Source organism: Cricetulus griseus, chromosome 9, assembly GCF_003668045.3.
Source record: "Cricetulus griseus strain 17A/GY chromosome 9, alternate assembly CriGri-PICRH-1.0, whole genome shotgun sequence".
Classification (NCBI taxonomy): domain Eukaryota; kingdom Metazoa; phylum Chordata; class Mammalia; order Rodentia; family Cricetidae; genus Cricetulus; species Cricetulus griseus.
In genome coordinates, this window is record NC_048602.1 from 27,024,750 (window position 1) to 27,052,627 (window position 27,878).

General features: G+C 53.9%; 1 protein-coding gene across 1 annotated transcript; it reads right to left on the reverse strand.

The window, feature by feature from the left end:
- Positions 1–494: 494 nt before the first annotated feature.
- LOC113837349 (cell adhesion molecule 4) lies at positions 495–22,973 on the reverse strand. Its single transcript, XM_027431153.2, has 9 exons — positions 22,910–22,973; positions 6,052–6,198; positions 5,634–5,786; positions 5,248–5,382; positions 4,626–4,790; positions 4,444–4,534; positions 3,210–3,382; positions 1,393–1,521; positions 495–604 (listed from the first exon to the last, which is right to left on the reverse strand). Exons 1-9 carry the CDS (start codon positions 22,971–22,973, stop codon positions 495–497), a joined length of 1,167 nt encoding a protein of 388 aa, XP_027286954.1.
- Between the last annotated feature and the right edge of the window lie 4,905 nt (positions 22,974–27,878).

Genomic DNA, 27,878 nt, shown 5'->3' on the forward strand with positions numbered 1-27,878 from the left:
CCATCAGAGTTTTCACACAAAGACACAGAATTCCCGTTTCCACGCCCTCCCCCGCCCCTCCCCCCACCGTGCAAACATGGCTTTGCAAAGAGGTGCCCAGAGCTCTGTGGAACTCTTACAATGGCTGGCATGAGGTCTGGGACCCCAAAGAAATCTGTGTTCCCCTTCCCTGCCCACCCCACCCTTCCCAGAATCTGACCCCCTCCCCACAAGACCTGGTTCTGTTGCCTAGCGGTTCTGGCCTTCCCCCAACCCGAATCCCTATTACCCCTCCCTGGACTTGGGGTCTAGAAGGGACCTTTGGTCCCTGTGTCTCCTGGGGGACCCTAAGCCTCCGGACCCTAGCCTTTGGTCCTGGGAGAGGTCCAGGCATCCAACACCCCCAATGCCTGCCCAAGCGCCTGAGGTGTTAGCTGTGGGGGGAGAAGCCCGGCATCCCGGACTCTGGTCAATGTCTTTGCTGGTTCCTTGCAGCTGGCAGTGGGGGGGTGGGGTCAGATAAAGAATTCTTCTTTCCGCTTGTGTCCATCGCTGCCATTGAGGAAGGCTTCTCTGGCTTCTCCCTGCTCGTCCAAGCCACTGGCCTCGTGGGTCAGATAGGAGCCTGGGGGCGGAAGGATGCCGCCAGAGCAAAGGGGATGTGTATGCAGACCCAGGACGCGGATATAGGGTCAGGGGACAGGCAAGGGCCACATCACGTGAAGGGGGAGAAAGGGAACCAGTCAAGGTCAGGGAAGCACAAGATAGAGGCAGAGAAAGAGGTAAAAGCAACATTAGATCACAGAAAGAAAAAAAAACCCATCCTTATCCCCCAACTGCCCCGCCCCCGTTTTTGACAGGGTCTCCAGTTTCCCAGGTAAGCAAACTCAAACTCGCTAGTTACAGGTGACCTTGAACTTTGCCTCCACCTCCCAAATCCTGGGGTTAGGAGCAGGCACCGCCACGCCCCGTGTTGTGCAATCTTACATGGAGTTCATGGCTTCGCGCATGCCAGCCAGCCAGCCTATGACCGAGCCCTAGCCCTCCCTCACCCGTTTCTTTTCTGACAGTACTCCCTTACGTCTATCCAGCTATTTGAAAAATAAATTACTCAAAATCCCTCTCCTTAATTCTGCTAAATTCCTGCCCATTCAGAGCCCAGGGCCCAAAGCCCCACCCCTACACAGCATTAGTCTAAAGTATGCCTCGATTTCGAATCTAATCTAGCGTCTAGGCACCGTCCCCTTGCTATCCAGCATCAAAGGGACCACATCGCTGAGCCTGGCCCGGCTCGCCCACCCCGCGCCCCGCAGAGGGTGGAGGCTCCGCCCCGCGGATGACCTGGCCCCGCCCCTCTGATGTGGCTCTCCCCGCCCCCGCAGATGTCCCAGCCCCGCCCACTGTCCCACTCACCCTTCTGTCGGACGGAGCACCAGACCATGCCCACTAGCACACATATGATCAGAAACACTAGTAGCGCCAGGATGCCGCCCACAATGGCGTAGGGAACCGAGGTCTGAGCCTCTACCACCGCACCGGGGTCTGTCAGAGGGACAGGTTGTCAGAAAAGGTCCCAATCCAGTTTACTGCTGCCAGGCCATTAAGCTATTCTTTTTTTGTTTGCTTTGCGAATCTCAGGGTTTCTTTGTGTAGCTTTGGAAGCTGTCCTGGAACTCGCTCAGGAGACCAGGCTGGCCTCGAACTCACAGAGATCCGCCTGCCTCTGCCTCCCGAGTGCTGGGATTAAAGGCATGTGACACCACCACCCAGTTTCAGACTGGCTTTGAACTCATGGAGATCCGCCTGCCTCTGCCTCCCGAGTGCTGGGATTAAAGGCGAGCGCCACCAACGCCCGTTAAGCTATTCTGCACACAGCTTCACTCCTGAAAAATGCCTGCCACCTTGTAGTCCCTTTTCTTCAGGTCCAGTTCCTCCCGGAATCCTTGATTTTACAAGGGTGCGTCGTCCGTTACTCTCTGAATCTCATCTCTCCGCCTTTTCACCCCTAAGATAGAAGTAACACTATCCCACTCTAGCTTTGGGGATTTTAGAAAACATTTACCTAATTTTATGTATCTGTGCTTGCATGGATTTATGTGCACCAGGTACATGAAGCAGCTTAAAAAGAGCCCAGAAGGGGCTGGAGAGATGGCTCAGAGGTTAAGAGCACTGACAGTTCTTCCAGGGGTCCTGAGTTCAATTCCCAGCAACCACACGGTGGCTCACAACCATCCGTTATGAGATCTGGTGCCTCTTCTGGTGTGCAGATAGACATGGAAGCCGAATGTTGTATACATAATAAATAAGTAAAAATACTAAAAAAAAAAAAAAAGAGGCCAGAAGAAAGAGGACACCGGATCTGTAATGTGATTTATACAGAGTTGTGAACTGCTGTGTGGGAGCTGAGAACCCAGCCCTGGTCCTCTGCAAAAGCAGTAAACACGCTTAACTGCAGAGTCATCTTTCCAGCCCCTGCTTGTGTGTTTATTCAGGCAGGGTCTCACTATGTAGCTCCAGCTAGCAAAGATTTAGGTTTTTCACTATGCAGATCAGCCAGGCTTCTTTTCTTTTTCCTTTTCCCTTTCTTTCTTTCTTTCTTTCTTTCTTTCTTTCTTTCTTTCTTTCTTGAGTCTCTCCTGAATTATCAACTGATCCAAAAATTGATGGAGCAATGGCTCAGCGGTTAAGAGCACTGGCTGCTCTTCCAGAGGACGGGGGTTCAATTCCCAGCACCGACGTGGCAGCTCACAACTGTCTGTACCTTTCAGTTCCAAGGGATCCAACATCCTGATATCAATGCACATGAAGTTATATTAAAATTTAAAATAAATCCATGAAGATGGCCTTGAACTTCTTATCTTCCTTCCTCCACCTCCAGGGTTCTGGGATTGCTGGCATGGATTTATGTGGTCCTGGCAATTGTATCCGTGCATACAAAGCAAGCACTCTATTAACTGGGCTACACCTCCAGCCAACACCCACTCTCCCCACCGCCCTTTTTGGTAGACTGGCTATTTAGCTCAGGTTGGCCCTCCAAAGCGCTGGGATAACGTTAGAGTCCCGCCACGCTCAGCAAGCACGCTCCTTTTCCTTTGGCTCAAATGTTTCCCCACCCCTGGGGAAACAAAGTCTAAGCTCAAGACACCTTTGGCTACTTAACCACTACACAGACCTCTTTGCTCAGGCTCCCCCTCCCGCTCGCCCCCAGGCTTGACCCGCTCCGCCCTCACCGTAGACCACAAGCACGTAGAGCGCCCTCGCGTGGCCGTGCTTGTTTGCCGCCTCGCAGGTGTAGGTGCCGTTATCTGCAGATACTAGGCCGGGCAGGGTGAGCGTCTCACCCACCGCCTCCGCTCTCTCCGGCAGAGACTCATTCCCGCGGTTCCAGCGGATCTGGCTTGGCCTGGCCATGGGTTAAAAACAGACTTAGGAACCCAAGAAATCTGACTTCTCAGGAATCTGGATATGCAGCTCCGAGATCCAGCATTAACTTCCAAAGGGGCGGCTGTCATTGCTGGTGTGTGTGTGTGTGTGTGTGTGTGTGTGTGTGTGTGTGTGTGTGTCTGTGTGTGTGTCTGTGTCTGTGTGTTCCAATGGTAGACCCTTTGCCAGCTATGAGTGTAAGATGTCAGGTTCCATCCCCAGCAATGAAGATCCCACAACTCTGCCTGTGAGAGACTTCAAAGGGTGGACACTTGCCGACAAGCCTGATTGGGAATGAGGTTCTTGGGACAGAAGGAATTCTCACGAGCTGACCTCTGACCTCCCTATGTATAGTGGCACACCGCCCACCCCTCAAAAAAAATTCAGTACTTTTTTAAAAGTATGTATGTGTATGGGGTTTTGTCTCCATGTACCGTCAGTGCACCTCAGGCGTGAAATGCTCCCAGAAGCCAGAAGAGGGCGTCGGGCCCCCTGGCACTGGAGCTACAAAGGACTGAGAATCACTATATGGGTCCTGAGACTTGAACCAGGCGCTTCTGGATGAACAGCTGAGCCATTCCTCCAGCCCCGTAATTTGTTTTGCTTTTCAAGACAGGGTTTCTCTGTGTAGCCCTGGCTGTCCTGGCACTCACTCTGTAGACCAGGCTGGCCTCAAATTCAGAGATCCACCTGCCTCTGCCTCCCGAGTGCTGGGATTAAAGGTGTGAGCCACCACTGCCCAGATGTATAATACATATTTATAATATATTACATATATTATAATAAATATAATATATTATAATAAAATATATATTATAATAAAATAATAATATATATTAATAAAAGGGGCCATCTCTCGGCCCTTTTCTTGTGGGAAACCAACAGGCTTTAGGCCAGTTTCTGCATGTAGCCAGAGCTGTAAGAATTCACCCCCTCCCAAGCCCTTTCATCAGGAGTCTGGCTTCGCTACCTTTTTCCAGGGCCCAGAAGTGCAAGGCCCAAGTCTCCTTCACCCCTTAGGAGCCAGAAGCTAGATCTCACCTGGGGTTCCCTGCGACGGCGCACGTCAGCACCAGCGTGTCTCCCTCTCTCACTACAGCTTGGGAGGCGTGGATCCGCGCCGTGGGCGAGTCTGCAGCGCAGGGGGGAAAAGCAAGACATCACTGGGGGTTAGGGGACCTCTAGGGGCGGCCGGCCTGCGTGCAGACCCCAGGGCCACTTACACTGCACATCCAGCACGTACTGCGTCTGCTTGCTGTGTCCCGAGGGCAGCGCCTGGTTCTGCGCTTCGCAAATGACGATACCGCCGTCGTCCTTGCGGTCCACACGGAACCGCACAGTGCTCGCCACGCTCCACACTTTGCCGTTCTCCTGGCCGCTGCTGACTCCTGCGGGACCCAGCCCAGAAACGTCAGGCCAGGTAGGGACTGTGCCCTGCCTCCTGACCGCAGTGCAGGATGCTGGCCACTGCCAGGCTCCTAATCCTAAATCTCGCCTTACTCAGACCTAGCCACAGTCCCGTCTTGTCCCACGACTTAGGCATCTGCTCTGTTTTGTTTGTTTCGCTTTGCTTGCTTTGAGACAGGGTCTCGAGCCGCCCAGGTTGGCCTTGAACTCGCTATGTGGCCGAAGATGACCTTGACCCTCCTCCCTCCACCTCCCAAAGGTTGGGATGAGAGGCGTGTGCCATCCATCCATCACGCCTGGCTCCACGGCTGAACCACGAACCGGGAAGGGTCCATCAGAACCGGGGCGATGCTCTCCGGGCCACGCCCGCCACTAACTCCGCCCCGGGTCCCGGCTCCCCCATCCCCCCACCCCCTCCCCAAGCCGAGCCCCGGGTACCTTTCAGCTCCTTGCGATCGCGATACCAGCGCAGGACCGCTGCGGGGCGCGAGCGCGGAACCAGGCAGCTGAGTTCCACCTCGCCGCCCTCCACCGCTTGCTCTCGGACCTCCACCACGGGGTTCTCTGGAGCCACTGCGCAGAGAAGGGGCGCGGATGGGGGAGCGGGGTTGTCAAGGGAGGCACCGAGGTAGGCACAAGTCACATTCTGGATGCTAGATCCTAGGGACCAAAGGGAGCCGGGCCCCCCCACCGGTGACTGGGTCATTACACAGAGAGACCAGAGGCCTGGTGGGTTAAAAGCATCCAAGGCGCACAGGTCCCAGGGCAAGGGAGCAGTGGAGAATGGGAGGGGGGAGGCTCCCCGAGGGGCGGGAAGCCAGTACCTAGGACAGTGAGCGTGGCGATCTGGTGGTGGGTGTCCTCCGTGTAGAGCTGGCAGAAGTAGCCACCCTCGTCCTCCAGGCGAGCATCGGAGAGCCGGATGCGCACTCGACGTGGGGAGAACTCCTCCAGCTGGAAGCGCTCGTCTTTTAGAGCTGCAGGGAAGAGGGCTTCAACTAAGGGGGGGGGGCTTCTGGTCTCCAGACAACCACCCTCCAGGGCACATGCTGCCCCTGCCTTTCTCCAGGCATCGCTCTGAGTCTCACCTATCCAACCATTGGGAACCCACTCCAGCGCCCCTCTCCACCCCCCCCCACACACACACCACGGGAGTCCAGGCTTCCGGCCCTGTCCTCCCCCTGTCAGGTGTTTAGATGTGAACTCTTTGAGGTCACAGGTGTCCAGGGTCCCTGCACTCACCTCGGGTGCCGTTGAAAAAGAGGGTCTGCCGGGCTGGGTTCTGGATGACGACTATGGACCCATCGTACTGATGGAGGCGGCAGGTGATCTCAGCCACCCCACCCTCAGCCACGGTCACATTCTCTGTCTGCACTTCCTGTCCCGTCCCTGGACCAAGAGGAACAGACGGGAGAGTCCCTGAGGTGACGTTCAGTCGTGTGTGTGTGTGTGTGTGTGTGTGTGTGTGTGTGTGTGTGTGTGTGTGTCTTCTAAGGTTCTCTCCACCATGCCCATTGAAGCAGGGTCTCTCAGTCGAACCCAGAGATGGCCGACTGGGGTTGCTATTGCTAAGCAGCCCTCCAGAGCCAGCTTCCTCTGGGGATCCATTCGTCCCTGTCTTTGGTGCAAGCTTCCAGGGCCACAGTCGACTTATGTGGGTGCTGGGAATCTGAACTCTGAACCTTGCACTTGCTTGAACACTCCCCACTTCCTGGGTTTGTCTGCTGCTGAGAGTAGTCTCTCACCCTGTGCAGCCCAGATTAGCCTCAAACTCATGGCAATCCTCCGGCCTCAGCTTTGCGAGTACTGAGATTACAGGTGTGAGCCACTGAACCTGGCCTTGGGTCCGCTCCAATCTGGAGAGGCAAAATGGTCTCTAGAGGAGCTGAAGCAAGACTCTGGAGCAGCATAAGGGGCAAACTAGGAGGCAGGAAAGGGAGAGAGAATTGCCCAGGACTGTAATCGGAGGCTCTCACAGAGCCCCATTGCATCTTAAAGCTGGGGCTCACCCAGTGTGGGTGCCCGTGGAGGCTCATCGGATGGGTTGTCCTACCACAGGGCTAGGCTGGCTGGCCTCACATTTACAGGATCCTCCTGCCTGTGCAGAGGGCTGGGGTTTTAGGCTTCCATCATCACATCCAACTACAAATTCATTTTCTCTCTCCTCCCACGTTTCTTCTCTCCCTGCGTCCCAAGCCAGCCTGGTCTACATACAGAGATCCTCTGCAAGCTGGTTCAGCTCACCGGCCCATTCAGGAGGCTCACCTCCCTGAATCTGGGCTGATTTATGACTTGCGGTGACACAGCCCCGAAAGTTCTAGCACTTGGGAGGCAGAGGCAGGAAGGGTCTGGAGTACAGGGCCAGCCTGGGCAATATAATAAAATCAAAGCCAGGATGTATCAAAAGCAAGACCCTGTCTCAAAAGATCTCTCTCTCTCTCTCTCTCTCTCTCTCTCTCTCTCTCTCTCTCACACACACACACACACACACACACACACACTAAGGTGGAAACGTCTTTAGGTAGAGTTGCCTGCCTAGCAGGCATCAAGCTCTGGGTTAGGCACCCAGCACAGCATAAACTGGGTGTGGTCGTGAATGCCTGCAATCCCAGTGCTTGAGGTAGAGGCAGAGGGTCACAAGTTCAAGGTCACCCTCAGTTTCATAGGGAGTAGTAGGAGACCAAGCTGGGGTTGGGGAGGGAGATGTGTTTTTGCTAGAAATAATAAGAGTAACTAGAGTCACAAAGCACAGGCTTAAAGATGCCGAGCAGCTTCCTGTGTGCCATCTGCTACCCAGAGTCTGTTGGTAAAGATGCCCAGAATAGCCTCTTTGAGGCACCTGACACCCTCCTGTGAGGGTGGCCATCTTGAATCTTACGCTCTAAGAAGCCCAGGTGGCTCCAGTGTAAACAAAGAGAAGCCTGCCCACCTGACCCAATCTAAATCCCCCACCTGTTTCTGCCACCGACTTGGTGTTGAGAGACAAGTCTCACTGTGCTAGTCAAGCTAGTCAAGCTCCTGCCTCAGCTTCCACGGGGGTATGGTTACGAGTGGGCAGCACGCTCCCCTGGCTGTCGGCAGTCATTTTTCTAAGCCACCAAATTCTGAGTAGTCTGTCCCACTGTAACGTCCTTGGCTCTGTCACACACCTAGCTACTTTTCCCCAGCATCCCAGTGGCTGGGTGGGGGCACGTGACTGATTTGGAACCAATGGACACAGTGCTAGATATTATAATTCTTCCCCCCTCGTCTTTCTCCCCTACAATTCTATGGGGTCAGAACAGTCTAAGAAGCCTATGGAAGCCAGGACCTCTCATAAGAAAGAGCCCCACCGCTGCCTGTCCACCATGGCCCTGCCTGTGACTTTTATTATTATTTATTATTACTTTTATTATTATTTATTACTATTATTATGTGTTTGGTTTGTTTTTCAAGTCAGGGTTTCTCTGTGTAGCTTTGGAGTCTATCCTGGCACTTGCTCTGTAGACCAGGCTGGCCCCAAACTCACAGAGATCCGTCTGCCTCTGCCTCCCGAGTGCTGGCTGGGATTAAAAGAGTTCGTCACTACCACCCTGTGACTTAATTTTTATTTTTTATGAGACAGGGTCTGTCTTTATAACCCCGCCTTACCTAGAACTTGCTGCATAGACTAGAGTGGCTTAAAAGTCACACATATTACCTGCTTCTTCCTCCCAAGAGCTGGAATTAAAGGCGTGTGCCACCACACCACATCTGACTTGGTAGTGCACACCTTTAATCTGAGCACTCTGGATGCAGGGGGCAGGCCAGTCTCTGAGTTTGAGGCCAGGCTATCCTACAGAGCAAGTTCCAGGACAGCCAGGGCTATACAGTGAAACCTTGTCTGTTCCTCTGTGGCTTTGGAGGCTGGCCTGGAACTAACTCTGTAGACCAGGCTGGTCTCGAACTCACAGAGATCTGTCTGCCTCTGCCTCCCGAGTGCTGGGATTAAAGTCGTGAGCCACCAACGCCCGGCAGGAAACCTTGTCTGAAAACAAACAAATAGTGTCTGGAAAACTAACAAATAAATAAAATAAAAATTTTTTAAAAAGGTGTACACCGGGGCTGGAGAGATGGCTTAGCGGTTAAGAGCACTGGCTGTTATTCCAGAGGTCCTGAGTTCAATTCCCAGCAACCACATGGTGGCTCACAACCACCCTGAATGAGATCTGGTGCCCTCTGCTGGCATGCAGGCATAAGACTGTATACAAAATCAATAAATAAAATTAAAAAAAAAAAAAGGTGTACACCACAATGCCCAACCCAGATCTCTGAGTTTTTGTTAACACATTAAGAGTTCAGGAATACTTGTGACAGCAGTAAGCCCACTCTGAAAAACCATCAGAACAAATTACAGAGCTGGAAAGGTAATACCTGGTTGGGGGCGTGGCTCAGTGGTAGAGCCCCTGCCTAGAATCCCCCAGTGAGGGGCTGGGGGTGTGGCTCAGTGGTAGAGCCCCTGCCTAGAATCCCCCAGTGAGGGGCTGGGGGTGTGGCTCAGTGGTAGAGCATCTGCCTAGAATCCCCCGGGGAGATGTTGAGGGTGTGGCTCAGTATTTGCTTAACCCAAGCAAGGTCATGGGTTCCATTAGCAAAGAAAGGAAGCTGAAAGCCAACCCTAACCAGCAGCCGTGCCCTCAGAAACCTCAGTTTCTTCCCCGAGATAACAACACTACCATAGCTACCATTGGATAAGCTTGAACTGTTGGAGCTCCTGTGGTAAGAACATTGCCATGTGGTTTAATCTTCATAATGTGCAGAAAAGAAGCTCTATATTTTGTTTCAAGACAGGGTTTCTCTGTGTAGGCTGCTGGTTGTCCCGGAACTCACTCTGTAGACCAGGCTGGCCTCGAACTCACAGAGATCCGCCTACCTCTGCCTCCAGAGTGCTCAAGTTAAAGGCGTGCACCACCAACGCCTGGCAAGGGGGCTCTATTTCAATCCCTGTTTTCCCAATTCCCATGATAATGAATTGGTGCCAGAGACTGCACCCAGAAGCTCACATCTCAAGTCCCACTGTATAGGTGGGGAAATTGTCCATAGTCAAAACTTTTCAGGACCCTGTGACCTCAAGTCCTGCTCCACACCCCTTTGGGCCATCTGGGTAAATGTCCAGCATTGGGGAGGGGTTATGGAATATGTTGTAACAGGCTTGCCATGGCAAAAAGCTGTCTTGGTTTTTGTCTGTCTGTCTGTCTTCTGATTTCTCTAGGCTGCCCAGGGGTTCTGAACTTGGGGACTCAAGTGATGAACATTCTTGTCTCAGCCTCTCTGGTTACGGAATTAGAGACGTGTACTACCATGGATGACTTGTTATTTGAATTTATTTATTTTTTAACTCTTTATTTTATATGTACAGGTGTTTTACCTGATGCACCATTTGCGTTGTCTGGTGGCCACAGGACAGAAGAGAGCACCTGAACCCCAGAACGGGAATTATAGATGGTTGGGAGTCACCATCGGGTGTTGGGTATGAAACCTGGGTCCTCTGGAAGAATAGACAGCATTCTTAACCACTGAGTCAACGCTTCAGTCTCTGGGTTTATACTTACAATTTAGTTAGCCTCTGTGTGCGTGCGTGCGTGCGTGCGTGCGTGCGTGCGTGCGTGTGTGTGTGTGTGTGTGCGCGTGTGTGTATGGTAAGTACTCATGCATGTGAGTGTCTGCATAGAATCCAGAGGAGGGCATTAGGATTGGATATTCCCTCTGTCACTCTCCACCTTAGTCCTTTGAGGCAAGATGTCTTCCTGAACCTAGAACTAATGATTTGGTTTGGTTTTTCCTGCAGAGTGGCAGCCTCCACTTCCTGAGTGCTGTGAGGTAAATACTAGGCACCATAGCCATTTCAGTTGCCTTAAATTATTAATGGCTGGGCATGGCAGAGCACGCCTATAATTTCTGCACTAGGGACGCCGAGGAAGGAGGTTTGCCAGTCCACCCAGGGCTATATTAAGAGCCTGTGCTTCGAAGAAACAAAACAACAAAATAAGCTAAATGATTCTCCGTGTCTCTTCCACTCTGTCACGTGGCTATGCTGTCTGGCGTGTGCAGCCCTTGAGTGTCAGGTAAGTTTCTGGGCCTGGTACCCAGAGATAAGTCAGATGAGGTCCAGGCCCTCAGACAATTTTTACCATTCCTAAGGAAGTAGCCACGAATCAATGTCATATCCCATCAGAAGCACAGGTAGCCAAAAGGTAGGACAGATTCCTGCTGCAGGACACAAGCAGGGCCTGCTGGCTTCTTATCTCAACATCCTCCTTCTTGTCACCTAGGCAGCCTCGTTGTACTTTATGGCTATTCCCTGTCCAGCGAGATAGTTCTGACTCCCTTGTAGCTAGGTAAAGCTATGTGATAAAGTTAATTCTAATTGGACCTAAGCAAAAGTATCCGATAGCCACTTATGGAGTAGATCCTAATAAAAGGAGACAAATCCTTTTTTTTTTTCCCCTCCTCATACTCCCTGGAAATAGGACGGGATATGTGGAATTCTGGCAGCCATTTTGGGTCCCAGTGACAAAGGACGGTAGGAGTAATGGAACCAAGAGTTGGAAGTGTCTGAGTCTTTGGTGATGATGTGGAGTTGCCACAGTTTCTAATTCTGGATTCCTTTATGTGGGTGATTTCTAAGCTTTGAATTTTATCTAGTGTCTCCTGGAATGACAAACTCGACACATTCCATCTTTGCCTCAAATATTTCCTTCCCTGCATTTTTATAAGTGCAGTAGGTGCTGCAAACCACCCACTCAGCTGCTCAGGCCAAAAGATGGCAAGCCACCCAAGTGTCTGGCCTTTTCCTCATCAACGCCCATCCCCTCAGCAATGGCTGCATATTTTACCTCTAACACATATAGGAATCCATTCAGCTCTGTCTGCTTTCCAGCACCCTCATCTCTCATCTGGATCTTTCTAGAACCTATGTATGTATCTCAACTTCCAAGCCTGCCTCTCACGCCCAGGCTGACCTGTAACCCACGACTGTCTTGACTTTGCCTCCTGAATACGAAGATAACAGGCATGCCACCATGCTCAGATTATATGGATTTTTCTTTTTTATTTCATTTCTTTCTTTTTTTCTCCTCTCCCTCTTTTGTTTTTGATTTTTCAAAGCACAGTTTCTCTGTGTAGCCCTGACTGTCCTGGAACTCACTCTGTAGACCAGGCTGGTCTCAAACTCACAGAGATCCATCTCTGCCTCCCGAGTGCTGGGGTTAAAGGTGTGCACCACCAACACCTGGCTGCTTCCTCCTCTTCTTCTTCTTTTTTTTTTTTTTTTTTTTTTATACAGTCTCACTGTGTAGCCCTAACTGATCTAGAAGTTGTAGGCATGTATTAAAGGCTTGTGCCACTGAGAGGGACTATCTTTTCTTTCTTTCTTTCTTTCTTTTTTTTTTTTTTTGTTTTTTCGAGACAGGGTTTCTCTGTGGCTTTGGAGGCTGTTCTGGAACTCGATCTGTAGACCAGGCTGGCCTCGAACTCACAGAGATCCGCCTGCCTCTACCTCCCGAGCACTGGGATTAAAGGTGTGTGCCACCAACGCCCATCGAGAGGGACTTTCTTAAACTTAAGATTTATTTTTTAATTATGTGCCTGTGTCTGTGTGTGGGTGTGTGCCTGGTGCCCTCAGAGGCCAGAAGGAGGCATCAGATCCCCTGAACCAGATGGTTGTGAGCTGTCATGCGGGTGCTGGAAATCAAGCCTGGGGCCTCTGCAAGGGTAACGTGTTCTTAACTTCTGACCGTCTCTCCATCAACCTTCTCATCCCATAGACGAAATTTTTAAAAATGGGACTCAGGGGACTAGAGATGTTTCTGTGGATAAAATACCTGCTACTCCAGCATGAGGTCTGATGTCTGGCCCCAGCTGCATGTACCTGTAAACCCAGGGCCGGGGGTGGGGGTGGGGATGGGGGTGCAAGTTGTCCTCAGACCTCCACGAGTGCCATGGCACCTACCCCCACAACTCAAATAAATAAATCAGTGTAATTTCTTAATATGCAGGGGCTGGGGAGATGGTTCAGCGGTTGAGAACACTGGCTGCTCTTCCAGAGGACCCAGGTTCGATTCCCAGCATCAGCATGACAGCTCACAACTGTAAACTCCAGTTCCAGGGAATCTTCTTCCTTTTCTTTCTTTTTTGTTTTTTATTTTATTTATTATGTATACAACATTCTGCTTCCATGTCTATCTGCACACCAGAAGAGGGCACCATATCTCATAACGGATGGTTGTGAGCCACCATGTGGTTGCTGGGAATTGAACTCAGGACCTCTGGAAGAGCAGCCAGTACTCTTAACCTCTGAGCCCCAGGGAATCTTTTTCTGGACTCTGAGGGTACCAGGTACACACAGGATGCAGAGACATAAATGTGACCAAAACACCCATACATATAAAACAAAAATCTAAGAAAATTAAAGAAAACAAAACAAAAAGAGTCGGGTACGGTGGCATAATGGTGGCACACGTCTTTAACCCCAGCATTCAGGAGGAACAGGCAAGTGGATCTCCGGGAGTGATCAGCCAGCCCAGTCTACATTGTGACTTCTAAGCTAGCAAAGGTGACAGTGATTCTCTGTCTCAAATAAAATAAGTGTATCAATAAAAGCAAAAACTAAGCTGGAGAGCAACTGAGGAAGTCACACGGCCTGGCCCTCTAGCCTCCAAACACCATGCAGGGGCAGAAGAATGTTCACACATTGCCGTGTACACACACAGACGCACAAAGAGCCTGCAGATGGTACTATCTGCCTGTCTCTCACACCCAGGCTGGCCTTGAACACATGACCTTCCTGCCTCAGCCTCCTGAGTGATGTGTGGGCTGGGATGAAACTCAATGGTAGGGTCTTTGCATGGTGGCGTGGAAGGCCTCAGAGCCAGCAGCATCCATGGCAACCCATCACAAACGGAAGCTCCTAGGTGGGCCCTTCTAGGTACCGAACAGGCTGGCCCTCTGACACCAGCTGTCACCTCTCTCCGATCCACTGTCCTCCAGACCGACTGGCTCAGTGTCCCTCAAGCTCATCGGATTTGCTCGCACCCCAGGCCTTTGCATACACTTCCCTCTGCTTACCCTCTTCCATGGTCACCCCCATCCCAGGGCTGTCTTCTGTGCGGCTTCAATGACCTCTGACCTCTGATCTCCAAAAGACTTGCCTCACCCTCTCTCTTTGCCTCTCGAACACTCTCTGTCTCCTCCTTCCCACTGATTGACGTAGCCTATTTTTATTTTATTTTGGTTTTCGGAGACAGGGTTTCTCCGTGTAGCCCTGGCTGTCCTAGAACTCTCTCTGTAGACCAGGCTGGCCTTGAACTCAAAGATCTGCCTCCCTCCCAAGTGCCAGGATTAAAGGAATGCTACACCACCTGCCTGGCTTGATTGATGAGTCTATGGGAATACCATACAGGCTCTATGAAGGCGACTGTGTGACCCACTGAGGTTAAGGCACCCCCCCTCACCTCCACCCGACCCAGCCAGGAAGTGTGAGTAGCCCTCAGTCACCATCAAATGATCAAGGCAGGAGGATCAATGGTTCAATATCACTGTCTATTATGTATTTTATTGGAAGCCAGCGTGGGCTACAGGAGACATTGTCTCAGAAATGCAAATCCGGGAGAAGGAGAGACAGTTCAGCAGTTAAGGGAGTCCCTTTCGGCTCTTGCAGACAATCTGTGGTCCCTGCAGCCACATCAGACAGCCCACAACTTCCAGCAGCTCCAGGTCCGGGGACCTGATGCCTCTGGCCTCTGCAGGCAACGGCACTCACATACACATAATTAAAAAAAAAAAAAAGGCCTTTAAAAAAATAGCAGGACTGGAGAGATGGATCAGAGTTTGCAAGCACTTGCTGTTCTTCCAGAGGTCCTGAGTTCAGGTCCCAGCACACAACTGTCTATCTATGGATCCATCTCCAGGAGACTAGACACCTCTTCTGATTGCTGAAGGTGCCTTCACACTCCTGGCATACACACACACACACACACACACACACACACACACACACACACACACACGCATGATGGCACAAGCCTTTAAACCCAGCACTTCAGAGGCAGAGGCAGAGGCAGAAAGGTCTCTGTGAGTTCAAGGACAGCCTGGTCTACACACAGTGAGTTCAAAGTCAGCCAAGGATACAGAATAGAGAGACCCTGTCTCAAACAACAACAAACAAGCAAACAAAAAGCAAAATCAGGCTGGCAAGATGGCTCAGTGGCTAAAGACAACAAGCAGAGTTCGATCCCTGGGACCCACATACAGAAAAGAAATGCATAAATGTAACAACAACATTTTAAAAATTAAAAAAAAAACATTTAAGGAGCTCGTAATAGGTGCTATACTACTAGGGTAGCATCTGGTTTAGGCTTCCAAACATTTATGAACCACAGCCTTGTTTTGCTTTTCTTTGAGACGCTATGCTAAAACTCACTATATAGTCCAGGCTGAATTTGAACTCCTGAACCTCCCTAGTGCTTCCCTAGTGCTGGGGTCACAGGCATACTCTGCCACACCCTGCCTGGGGACCTCACTGTAAATGCCAGGCAGATCCCAGCTCCAGCCTTTGCCATCCGGGTGACCTTGAGGAAGTGCCCCAACCTTTGTTAGCTGAGTCCATACCATCTGTGAAATGACAGTGATGCCAGAGATGGCTTCACAGGGGTCAGCATTGTGCCCAACACTCGGGAAGAATCCTCTTTGAAGGCTGTTATTACAGACTCTGGGAACAAGCCAGGCCTTGTAAAAACTAACCTGAATGGTCAATACTTAAAAAACAAACAAACAAAACATCTTGCCAGGTACCCAACTACCCCGCACCCTGGAGACCGAGGGAAGTGGATCCCTGAGTGTCTGAGGCCAGTCTGGCTATTTAGAAAGTCTCAAAACCTTCTCTTATAAAACCAAATCCCCAAATAATCTTGCTCTGGGATGTAGCTCAGAGTAGAGTGCTTGGCTAGCATTTCGTGAAGTCCTGAGTTTGAGCCCTAGCATTGTGCAAGCCAGGCATGACAGTATACACCTGTAATTCCAGCATTTGGGAGGTGGAGGACCAAGAATTTAAGGATATCCTGGACTACGCATCCAGTCTGAGGCTAGCCTGGGATACATGAGACACTGTTTCAGAACAAACTCCGACCAGACAAAATCTTAACGCCTACCTCTCTGGCCCTCACGGTGGATACGAAGTTAGTCCCCATTTTACAGATGTGGAGAGTGAGGTATCCTAGAGGAGTTAGTGACAAAGTTTGCCACTTCCCGGGAGCTATGGGGACCCCCATATCCACCTCTCCCATTCCCCAACTGCTCTCTGCTTGAGGGTGCAGATGGGGTAATGGGGGGGGGGCTTTTGTTTAATTCCCTCCCCTCCTGAAGAGTCAGTAAGCGACCGTGTTTCTGCCTAGAATACTAATTGGCCCAAGGCTTTTGTTTCTGGTTAGGGGGTGTGCGGGCGGGACTTTCTGGTCAGAGAGGGGCTGAGCTTTTGGGACTGGGGCACGGACTTTGAAATGGTGTTGACAGCCAGAAGTCATCATGGGGACTGTGCTTGGAGAAAAATAGATGGGAAGTTCTGGAAAAGGGTATTGTCAGGGGACATGGAGAGACTGGGCATCCTCCACCCTCAGACTTACAAACACAGGCAACAACTGTCCCGGAGACCTCCTCCCTCAGACCCAGGGGTCCAGCCCCAGCCCTCCTCCCTCAGACCCAGGGGTCCAGACCCAGCCCTCCTCCCTCAGACACAGGGGTCCAGACCCCAGCCCTCCTCCCTCAGACCCAGGGGTCCAGACCCCACCCTCCTCCCTCAGACACAGGGGTCCAGACCCAGCCCTCCTCCCTCAGACCCAGGGGTCCAGGCCCAGCCCTCCTCCCTCAGACCCAGGGGTCCAGACCCAGCCCTCCTCCCTCAGACCCAGGGGTCCAGACCCCAGCCCTCCTCCCTCTGACCCAGGGGTCCAGACCCAGCCCTCCTCCCTCAGACACAGGAGTCCAGACCCAGCCCTCCTCCCTCTGACCCAGGGGTCCAGGCCCAGCCCTCCTCCCTCAGACCCAGGGGTCCAGACCCAGCCTTCCTCCCTCTGACCCAGGAGTCCAACCCTAGCCCTCCTCCCTCAGACCCAGGGGTTCAGGCCTGGCCCTCCTCCCTCAGACTCAACAGACAGGGGTCCAGGCCCGGCCCTCCTCCCTCAGACTCAGGAGACAGGGGTCCACAGTGCACAGCTGGTGGACGTCTCCACAGAGACTAAGCAGGATGGGGGAGTACTTCCTGGGTCCTGAGTCAGCGGATACCCAAGGGAGTCTCAAGGTCACAGTTCTGGGAAGGTCACAGCCACCCCCTCTGCATCCGTTCCCCAGGGGGGACCTGGCACCATGCCTCTTTCCTTTTCCCTCCCCTGGGAAGCTGGTACATTCCTGGGTCCTGCCTGAACCCCCCCTCAGCCCCCCATCAATGGCGGAGTCCGAGCATCCTTGCACAAAGCCTCGATTCTTCCAGCAGATCAGGCTTGTGAAGGCGCCTGTATTTGCAGGACCTAGGCATCAGGGTCCCAGCTCAACCTCCCTCGGAAACCCCCAGCCCCTTCCTCGTCAGCCAAGGAGGCTCAGCTTCTCCTTCCTCACTCAGTACCCACAAGTACAGACTCCTAGTCACCTCAAACCTCGGACTTAGACCCCAGCCCTCCTCCCTCATACACAGGGATCCAGGCCCCAGCCCTCCTCCCTCATACACAAGGATTCAGGCCCCAGCCTCTCCCCTCAGACACAGAGGTACAGACCCCAGCCTCTCCCCTCAGACCCAGGAGTACAGACCCCAGCCTCTCCCCTCAGACACAGAGGTACAGACCCCAGTCTCCTCCCTCAGACCACAGGAGTACAGACCCCAGCCTCTCCCCTCAGACACAGAGGTACAGACCCCAGTCTCCTCCCTCAGACCACAGGAGTACAGACCCCAGCCTCTCTCCTCAGACACAGGGGTACAGACCCCAGCCTCTCCCCTCAGACACAGAGGTACAGACCCCAGTCTCCTCCCTCAGACCACAGGAGTACAGACCCCAGCCTCTCTCCTCAGACACAGGGGTACAGACCCCAGTCTCCTCCCTCAGACCCAGGAGTACAGACCCCAGCCTCTCCCCTCAGACACAGGGGTACAGACCCTAGTCTCCTCCCTCAGACCACAGGAGTACAGACCCCAGCCTCTCTCCTCAGACACAGGGGTACAGACCCCAGCCTCTCCCCTCAGACACAGAGGTACAGACCCCAGTCTCCTCCCTCAGACCACAGGGGTACAGACCCCAGCCTCTCCCCTCAGACACAGGGGTACAGACCCCAGTCTCCTCCCTCAGACACAGGGGTACAGACCCCAGCCTCTCCCCTCAGACACAGGGGTACAGACCCCAGCCTCTCCCCTCAGACACAGGAAAAGAGACCCCAGCCTCTCCCCTCAGACACAGGAGTACAGACCCCAGCCTCTCTCCTCAGACACAGGGGTACAGACCCCAGCCTCTCCCCTCAGACACAGGGGTACAAACCCCAGTCTCCTCCCTCAGACCACAGGAGTACAGACCCCAGCCTCTCTCCTCAGACACAGGGGTACAGACCCCAGCCTCTCTCCTCAGACACAGGGGTACAAACCCCAGTCTCCTCCCTCAGACCACAGGAGTACAGACCCCAGCCTCTCTCCTCAGACACAGGGGTACAGACCCCAGCCTCTCTCCTCAGACACAGGGGTACAGACCCCAGCCTCTCTCCTCAGACACAGGAGTACAGACCCCAGCCTCTCTCCTCAGACACGGGGTACAGACCCCAGCCTCTCCCCTCAGACACAGGGGTACAAACCCCAGTCTCCTCTCTCAGACCACAGGAGTACAGACCCCAGCCTCTCTCCTCAGACACAGGGGTACAGACCCCAGCCTCTCTCCTCAGACACAGGGGTACAGACCCCAGCCTCTCCCCTCAGACACAGGGGTACAGACCCCAGCCTCCCCCACTCTGACACAGGGGTCTGTACCCCAGTCTCTCCCCTCTTGAAAACTTTGGACTTCTAAACCACGGTCCTGCCTGTGTCCTTTGTCTCCCGAGTGTCTGGGGACTAGAGCCTTAGGTGGGGGCGTCCAGGGTTGAGTCAGCAGCCTCACACAAAGTCCTCCCTGTGGCCCCCACGTTCCTGGGATACTCGGGACTCCCTGGATTCCAGGCTTCTGGCCTAGCCAGGGCGTGAGGAGACCTCAGAGGGTCACCCTGAGCCTGGGGTTCCCAGAAGCCTGCAAGCTCCCATTGAATTCTGCCTGTCCAACAATTCTTCCCAGTTATCCTTCTGCACCTTCCTCCATGAAGACCCGGCGGCCCACCCCACTGCCCCGGGTGTCCACAGAGGGGCCTAGGTGCCGTTGTCTACAGGCAGAAACCATGGGCACTCGGGTTCTGGTGCCACGGGCCTTCGGATGCTGGCGGGACCGGCTGCATCCAGCACACCACCCCAACACACACACACATACACCCAGAGAGAGAAAGCTGCCTTTGTGTTCCCCAAGTCGGGGACAGGCCAGGCTCGCACGACATTAACCCACCCCTGGGCCCTAGCTCTGCTGGGTCTAAGGGCTTGGAATCTGCGGTGGAACCTAACCTCCACCCCCACACTCCAGGACCCGGGCATCCAGTCCATGAGTGGGTCGGGGGTCAGTGATAGACCCACTCTTTGGGGGTGAGTCACAATGAAAGGGGGTTCCTCTGTGCGCTAAGTGCTTGCTTAGAATTGTTAACAGGGAGAAGTGAGTCACCCTAGAAGAGAAACTTAACTTGGGATCAACAAAGTTCCTCCACGGGGCTCTCCAAGCCCGAAGGACCTCTTTATCCTTTCCTGGGCTTCTACATATCAGCTCTTCCTTCTGTCTCACCCAGTTTCCTGCTGTGGGTACCCCACCCCTCAGCCCCATGTGCACCTCTGGAGACAACAGCCCTCGGACATATTTCTATCCAACTGGGCCCTTTCCCTCTCAACATCCTCTTCTCATATTCTCAACAGATGAGTGAGCCAGGAGAGATGGCTTTTTTTTTTTTTTTTTGAAAGGCAAAAAGATAGGCTCTAGTCTCCCACTCCTGATGGCCGGGTAAGTTGACGTAGTGACCACTGATCCCTCCTAAAAATGGATGGTCAGGGCCCTTTGTAAAGATCCAATAAAAAAAAAAAAAGCTGGACATGGGGGCACAGGCATGTAATACCAATATTTGGGAGTTTGAGACCAGCAGGGGGCTACATAGTGAGTTTAAGGCCAGCCTTTTGTACATAGTGAGACCCTGTATCAAAAAAAGAAAAGGGCTGGGCGGTGGTGGCGCACGCCTTTAATCCCAACCCTTGAGGGCAGAGGCAGGCGGATCTCAGTGAGTTGGAGGCCAGCCTGGTCTATAGAGGGAGTTCTAGGACAGCCAGGGCTACATGGAGAAACAAAAACAAAACTAAAACAAAACAAAAAAAAAAAAGAGAGAGAGAAAGAAGAAAAAGGAGCTGCACATCAAGGAGAAGCCGCCATAAATGGAACCCTGGAGGACCATGCTCCCCAGAGAAGGACAGACTGACATTAAACTATGCCAGACAGGACTCACTGCCCAGGCCAGTACCCAAGCCTGGAGCTCTCCCCAAGACGCCAAGCTTGCCTTCCACTTGTAAAGCCCCACAGCATGTAATTTAGAGGTCGTTTACAGAAGGGATTAAGGTGCCAGGAAGCAACGACTTTCAAAGCAAACCAGGGACAAAGCCACCTCCCATAAGTGCCTGAGATTTGATAGGTAGTCAGCCGAGGCTACATTCGGGTTCTAGGTAGCCAAGGGGCCCAGGGTCTGCACAACCCCAACGGGTAGGGATTTCATGATTTCCATATGTTAAGAAGACACGAGAACAGCCTAATCCCATCATTGAGAATCTAGAACCTTTTCCTTCACTGAGAACCTAGAGCCTTTTTTTTTTCATTGAGAAGCCAGAACCCTTTCTTCTTCTTCTTTCTCTTTTTCCAGCACTGGGGAATTGAACCTAGGGCCTCTCACATGTTAGACAAACGCATTGCCACTGAGTTACATCCCCAGACCCTCACTGGCCACTAATTCTAGGCAAGTACTCACTGAGCCACACCTCTAGCCCCTCATTGGTGGACTCTAGACACCTACCGCTAATAAGCTTCCTTCCCAGCACACACACACCCCTTCTTCTTCTTTTTAATGCTTTTATTTCAAAACAGGGTACCACTAAATAGTGATCCTAGTAAGTCTTGAACTCATGTTCCTCCTGCCTCAGCCTCCAGAGCAGCCGGGATTACAGGCCACCAGGCCCAACCAAATCCTAAAAATGGACAAGTGTTAAGGTTCTAAAGACTCCCAGGCATCCTAAGGACGGGCGTTAACATTCTAAATAACCTCAGGCTCTTTCTCTACTGGACTCGCTGGTTCCAGGATCCTCCGACCCTCGTGTTCACGCATACAGATAAAGAAAAATAAAAATGGATGGAAATATACTGAGAGTCCCAAGCTCTCACCTGGGAAATTGGGGCATGCCCGTCGCAAAGGAGGGACAGATGAAAGTTAGGAAGCGACTATAGAAGTCTACAGAAGAAAGGCTGAACTTCTGAGGTCGGCTCTGTGCCCTCCCCCTTCCCCCCTGCCCCCCAGTCTCGTCCTCAGCTGTAACCCTGGCCGTGGCAGGTGGACCACACTCAACTTAAAAGCTCTCAGTCGTCAGTCATGAAGTTCAACACCGCGCCTGACAGAACAGGAGCCAGGAAAGAGGGCCCCCAGCCCTGGGCAACTTGGTCCCAATCCATCTCTCAACTCCCTACAGGAGTCCTCTGGTCCTGCTTTTGTTCACGAAGCCACCTCCCGACCATGTATTCTTAGGGAAAGTAACTTGACCTACCGGGGAGGAGTGTCCCATGGTAGATACGAGACACCTAGGGTTATAAGTATGAGTGTTCAGGTGACATTTCCTGACCTTGTCCCCAGCCTCAGGGTCACCCTGTCTTGGGGGGGGGGTCTTTAGCTTCCCCCATTGGGGAGACAGATACGTGATGTCCTGGAGGGGCCTCTTGTGTGAAGTGTGGCCTGGGTGTGTGCACGGGTGGGAAGGGTTGGGGAGACATTTGCGGAGTCCACGTGTGTGCCCACATGCCAGCGTTCCCTATCCCACTCCACACATCTGTACTGTCGCTGCTGCTCGGCCTGACTCTCTTCTTCTTTGCAGGAGCAAAGAGGGATACTTCCATGGAGGAGGTATGGGAGAGGGGAAGGGAGGGGAGGCAGAGTCGGGGCGGGGGGGGGGACAGGGAGACAGTGGGACAGGAAGGAGAAAGGAGGCAGCTGGGTAGAAGAGAGAAATGGGTGCGTGACAGGGGACGGAGAGGGGACTAGAGATACAGGGTGTCAAGGAGACAGGCAGAGATGGTGAATGGGTTTGTGGAGGGAGGGCAGCACTACAGGAGACAGCGGAGTGAATAGAGGATGGGGGGGGCAGGCAGAGTGACCCAGGAAAAAGGGACAGAGGTGGGGGACAAAGGCAGAACGGAGCAACGGGAAGGGGGAGACAAGGAGAAGGGGAGCAGACGGAAGGAAGGACAGGACTTGAAGACTGAGGGACAGAGGACAAGGGTGGGGGGGAAAGCAGAGAGGGAGGGAGAGAGAGAGGGAGAGAGGGAGGGAGGGAGAGAGAGAGGGATCTAAAGACCAGGACGGAAGGACAGTGGGACCGGCCTGGAGAAGGCGGGCTTGGGGACATGGGGGGAGGGAGGGGTCTCAGGCCCTTTGTCCCCGCGGGATCGGGGCCTTGCGGGGTGGGGTGGGGGTGGGGGGCTGCGGCACGGCGGCCGGGGCCCGCCCCCCCCCCTCCCCTGCCGCGGCTCTGGGCTCCTGGCCGCGCTGCGCTTTGTCCCGGAGACGAGGGTCTCCCGCAGCGCCCCCGACTCCCCCCGCGCATTGTTCGGGCCTCTGCAGGCCCCCCAAGCGACCGGCTGTCACCGCGGCGCGACCCCCCCCCCTCCCCAGCCCCACCGCAGTACGCACACCTCCCTCGTCACCCCGATCCAGCCGCGACCCGGCCCCACCAACCCCGCCACCCTACCTGGCCCCGCCGCGGCCGCCCACAGCAGCAGCAGCGGCCACTGGAAGCGCCGGGCCCGGCCCATGGTGCCGCCGCCGCCGCCGCCGCCGCTTGCACCGCCGCTGCCGCCGCCGCCGCCGCCGCCGCTCGCTCCCGGCCAGGCACCTGCACCTCCGCGCCGCCGGCCCCGCCCCCAAGCCCGGCCCCGCCCTCGGCCCCGCCCACTGCGCGCCTGGTGGGCGTGGCGTGGGCTTAGGGGCGGGGCCGGGCCCTCGGGCCCAGAGGCCCAGACAATGCGGGGAGAGGGAGGAGCGGGAGCGCGGAAGGGGCGAGCACCGGGGAAGGGGAAGCGCAGGACCGGAGCGCTGGGCTGACCCGGGCGCGCGGGCTGGGCGTGAGCGTGGGAGCCAGGCGGGGAGGCCTCGGGAGAGCGGAAGGTCGGGAGGGTCGTGTGAAGGTGCCAAGGTGTTGCGTGCGTGTCCGCGCAGGCGTAGCCGGGGCCCGTGGGGGCTCCCCAGAGGATGCTGCACGGGAGGGAACGCGGAAGATGCGCAGGAGATGGCCCGGAGTGTGCGCCCAAGATGCACGAGAGATGCGTGGGAGAGGCGCGGGAGATGCACGGGGCGGGGGGCTGGGGTGGGGGGGCGATGCTTGGAAGACGCACGGGAGATGCGCTGGGTTTGTGCAGAAAAGATGCACAGGCGACCCACAGGGGGTGCGTGGGCGATGCTCTGGGAGGGCGATGCTCAGAAGCGCGCGAAGATGCGGGGTACTGTGAGTGCGAGCTCTGGGGGAGAGGAGTGCGATGCAGAGGTGACTGTGGGCAGGTGAGCAGGAAAGAGTGAGAGGCCGGGCAGTGGGTGGCTGGGCAGGGGTGGGCTTCTCTGGGCAGGGCCTCGAATGGGATCAGCCCCCTCCCTGTGGTCCTGATCATGAAGCCTCAAGTTTCAGTCTTGTTTCCCTGGGAGGGGCCCCCAGAATGCTAACCCGACTGGAAAGAAGTCTTAATCCTAGGCCCTGGGGAGGGAGAGGCCCCGGGTCGACCTTTCAGGTGTGGCATCCAGGCTTTGCACTCTTCTCTCCATTGTTGGGCCCTGACTGTCTGTGTCCCTCTGCCGTTCTGGTTCCTTCCCCCAACCAGGAGGCTGACTCACCCCTCCAGACTTTGGTCCATTCTCTCACTTGGACTTGGGTTCCGCTGAGCCCGCGCCAGTGGACACCCGAAGGCCCGAAGCAGGCTTATGACCCACAGGAGCCAGAAGAGTGAGAAGCTGGCACGTGGGAGGCCTCTGCCTCTCACACAATCAAGGACCACAGGTAAACTGGACCCACGTGTGCCACTTCTGAAAAGCTCTGCCCTTCTGTCTCCATCACTTCTAAACTGTTGTATAGCCAGGGTTGTCATCACACAGCACACCTCCTGTCCAGGGCCCACTCCGAGCATCCTCCCTGTCCTCGGGGCCTAAAACTCCCAACAATTCCTGTGTCCCCGGGGCAATGGCTCCCAGCGTCCTACTGACTCCAGATCCTCATTCCTTTCCCAGTCACCACTGTGACTTGGGTGAGGTGAGACTGTTTCAGGGATACTTGGTGAGGGTGTATTAGCCTGTTTTCTGTTGTCAGAAACATGGCAGAGACTGGATGAGTTAGGAAGGAAAGAGGTTTCTTTTGGCAAACAAACTGGGGGCTGCATCTGCTGATGGCCTGAGTCCTCAGGGTGTCACGTGGAGGGAGACTGGGAGCACACGTGTGTCTCTCCTGGTCTCCTTCTTACCCAGCTGTCAGTGTGCAATCATGAGGGCTCCACACTGATGACTTCATTGATCCTAAGTAGCTCCGCGGGCCCCACCTCTGAGCATCATAGATTAAGTTCCCATCCTCTTAATGGCTCATAGGGGATTAAATGTCTCTTGTGTTTGCATGTGTGTGTGTGTGTGTGTTTCTGTGTGTATATGTGTGTGTTTGTGAATGCATATGTTTTTCTGTATGTGTATGTGTGTTTCTCTGTGTGTATTTGTGTGTGTCTGTGTGTATATTTGTATTTCTGTGTGAATGTCTGTGTGTGTGTGTGTGTGTGTGTGTGTGTGTTTGTATGTGTCTGTGTGTTTGTTCCTGTGTGTGGCAGCAGGCACATAACCTTAGGTCAGTCCTGCTGGGCTGTCTTTTCGTCCCTTTGGGATAAGCTCTTACTTGCCCGACACTCATCAAATAGACTAGACTGTGTGGTCAACAAGCCCCTGTCTCAGTCTCTCGGCTCCTGGGATTAAAAGCACACACCACCGTGCCTGGCTATTTTCTACATGGGTTCTGGGGCTCGAACACAGGCCCTATGCTTGCACACTGAGCACCTCACTGAGTCATCCAGCTCCCCAGCCCAGGATGGACTTTCAACACAGAAATTTTTGGCATGCATTCAGGACCCACAAGGGGGCAACTCATAGTGACCTTTTCCCAACACAGGCTGGTGAGCTTCCCGCCGCCGCCGTCAGCCATTAGTCGCTAACTGATGTCTTCCTCCCCAGCTTGTGGCACTCTGGGAGAGACTGGCTTGGCGCTCATCAGTCAGCTTGACTTCCCTTCAGTGGGAGGGCAGGTCCCTGGGAGAGGAGCGGTCCTGTCCCTTCAAGGCACTGTGTTCATAGGGTTTTGGTGAAGTGACATACAACACCCAGCCCAACTGGCGAAGGGGAAATGATTCGGGTGGGCTGGGGACAAGGCTGGGGGGAGGGGAGCGCTTACCCAGTGGGCACAGAACCCCAGTGATACCCTTAGCCCCACAGAAGTTGGGCATGGAGGCTCACACCTGTATTCTCAGTGCTCAGGGGAGGCAGGGGTTTAAGGCCAGCTTCTACTACATAGTTTGGGGCCCACACAGCCTGCACGAGGCCCTGTTCCAGTGAGGGAGGCGATCTCTTCTGAGTTTCCGTCAGTAGACTTCTTTGTTCAACGGTCTTTTTCTTCCCCTTGCCCAGCCTGGTAATTCTAGCCCAGGGCTATCTGCCAGCCATCTTTCAAGATGAGGGGAGCCATCCGTTCTCGGGCTAGACGGATGGCCAGGTCAAGCCAAAGCTACAGGGAGATGGCGCGTGTGTGTGTGTGTGTGTGTGTGTGTGTGTGTGTGTGTGTGTGCGCGCGCGTATGTGTGTGTTCTCATACATGGAAGCCACAGGGGGCTGTCAGTTCCCTGGGAGCCGGAATTACAGGCATTTGTTACATATGTGGTAAGACCCCAACTCCAGTGTTCAAGAGTGACAGCAGATACTCTTAACCACTGAGCCATCTCTCAGTCCCCCGCCCCCTCACCTCTTTTCCTCCTCCTCCCTGCCTCAACACACAAAGGGTCTCACTTGGTAGTCTAGGTTTGACCTCAGGTCTTGGGTCTATCTCTTGGGTCCTGGAATTTGTGTCTCATTGCCCCAGATGGTTGCCACTTGCCTATCCGGAAGCCAGTATCTGTGGCTGGGGGTGGGTGGCGGAGGGTTGAATGAGAATGGCCGCTGTAGGTACATATATTTGAATATTTGGTCTCCAGTTGATGGGACTGTTTGGGAAGGATTAGGAGGTGTGGCCTTCTTCTTTTTTCTCTCCGGCCCATACGACTGCTTCTTATATGAGGAAATGGATTTCCTTTTTACTTTCAACCATTTTGAGTTGGGTGCAGCTTGGCCCCGTGATTCATACAGAGAGCGTGTGGCCCTGCTTGCCAAATAGAATGTTCTAAGTGGTGGGGACTTTTCGTTTTTTTTTTTTTTTTTCTTCACTTCTCCTTACTTTCGGCAAGAACCCCTCCCACAGGGCCTGTTTCCTGGCTGGCTCCCCGGATGAGTGGGTTGGGCTGTGCTTCACTTCGTGAGAACCTCAGGATGGGGTGACCTGAGGGGAGCCGTGGCGGGTAGAACTGGCCTTGGTGGATCCTTAGCTACAATGTGAGAATCTGGAAAAAAGGGATTCAAGAGTTTTTTTTGTCTTTAGCCCCAGAGTGGGCATGTTTGTCTACTATGTGGGAAGTCCAAGAAAGAAAAAAAAAAAAAAAGCTTGGGAGAAATGTGAGAGGGATGAGGCGAGGAGGGGGTGTGTGAGAGAGCCCAGGGGAGAGGGGAGGGGGGATGATGAAAGGGAAGAGAAGAGAGTAAGGGACTCTGAGGGCTGGGGAGATGACTCAGTAGGTAAGTGTTTGGCCCACAAGCCCGAGGACTTGAGTTTGATGCCCAGAACTCACCCACAGTGGAGAGGGGTGGCGGCTGAGGCGTAGTGGCACTCACTTGTAATTCCATCCTGGATCATGGAGATGACTGGAGTGTCCCTGGCGCCTGATGACCAGTCTACTCCAGGCCAGTGAGAAGTGAGAGGCACTTGTCTTAAAACCAAGGTGGCCACCGTCTGAGGAATGGCACCCAAGGTTGTCCTCTTGGCCACACACACACACACACACACACACACACACACACACACACACACACACAGCCCACATATGCATACAGGTCTGCATGTGAGCACACACACACACACACACACACACACGCACGCACGCACGCACGCACACGCACGCACGCACGCACACACGCACGCACGCACGCACGCACAGGAGGGTGGGAGAGGGACAGAGTCTACAGGAAGGAGCTTCCTCTGATTTACACGGCTTGCAGGTTCCTTCTTGTCCCAGGAGACCCAGGACTTTGCTTAGACTCTAACCTCCCTATAGGATACCAGTTTCTGCTTAAGTTAGCACAAGAGATTTTATCCCTTGCAGCCAAAGATGCTGGAAGACCAACTCAGGAGCCAGCGACACTGAGGCCTGCAACAGACTATGGGATAGAGAAACGTGGCCTCAGTCTTTAATATGTGCCAGGGGACACCCAGGGGGCGGCCATTTCTATCCCTCTGAGCCCCACTGCAAGGCATCATGGAAGAGGCAGCCTTAGCCTCAATGTCTTTTGCAAGGCATCGTGGTGACATTATCTTCAACTTGAAACAGGAAGCATCTGAGGCA

Bases quoted from the DNA above. Each gene is read 5' to 3' on its own strand.
- LOC113837349 (XM_027431153.2), bottom strand. From the start codon at position 22,973: ATGGGCCGGGCCCGGCGCTTCCAGTGGCCGCTGCTGCTGCTGTGGGCG. The intron at 3,383-4,443 runs GTGAGATCTAGC...ACCCATGGCCAG, and splicing joins GCCGTCGCAGGGAACCCCAG to GCCAAGCCAGATCCGCTGGA. The intron at 605-1,392 runs GTGAGTGGGACA...TTCCGCCCCCAG, and splicing joins GTGCTCCGTCCGACAGAAGG to GCTCCTATCTGACCCACGAG.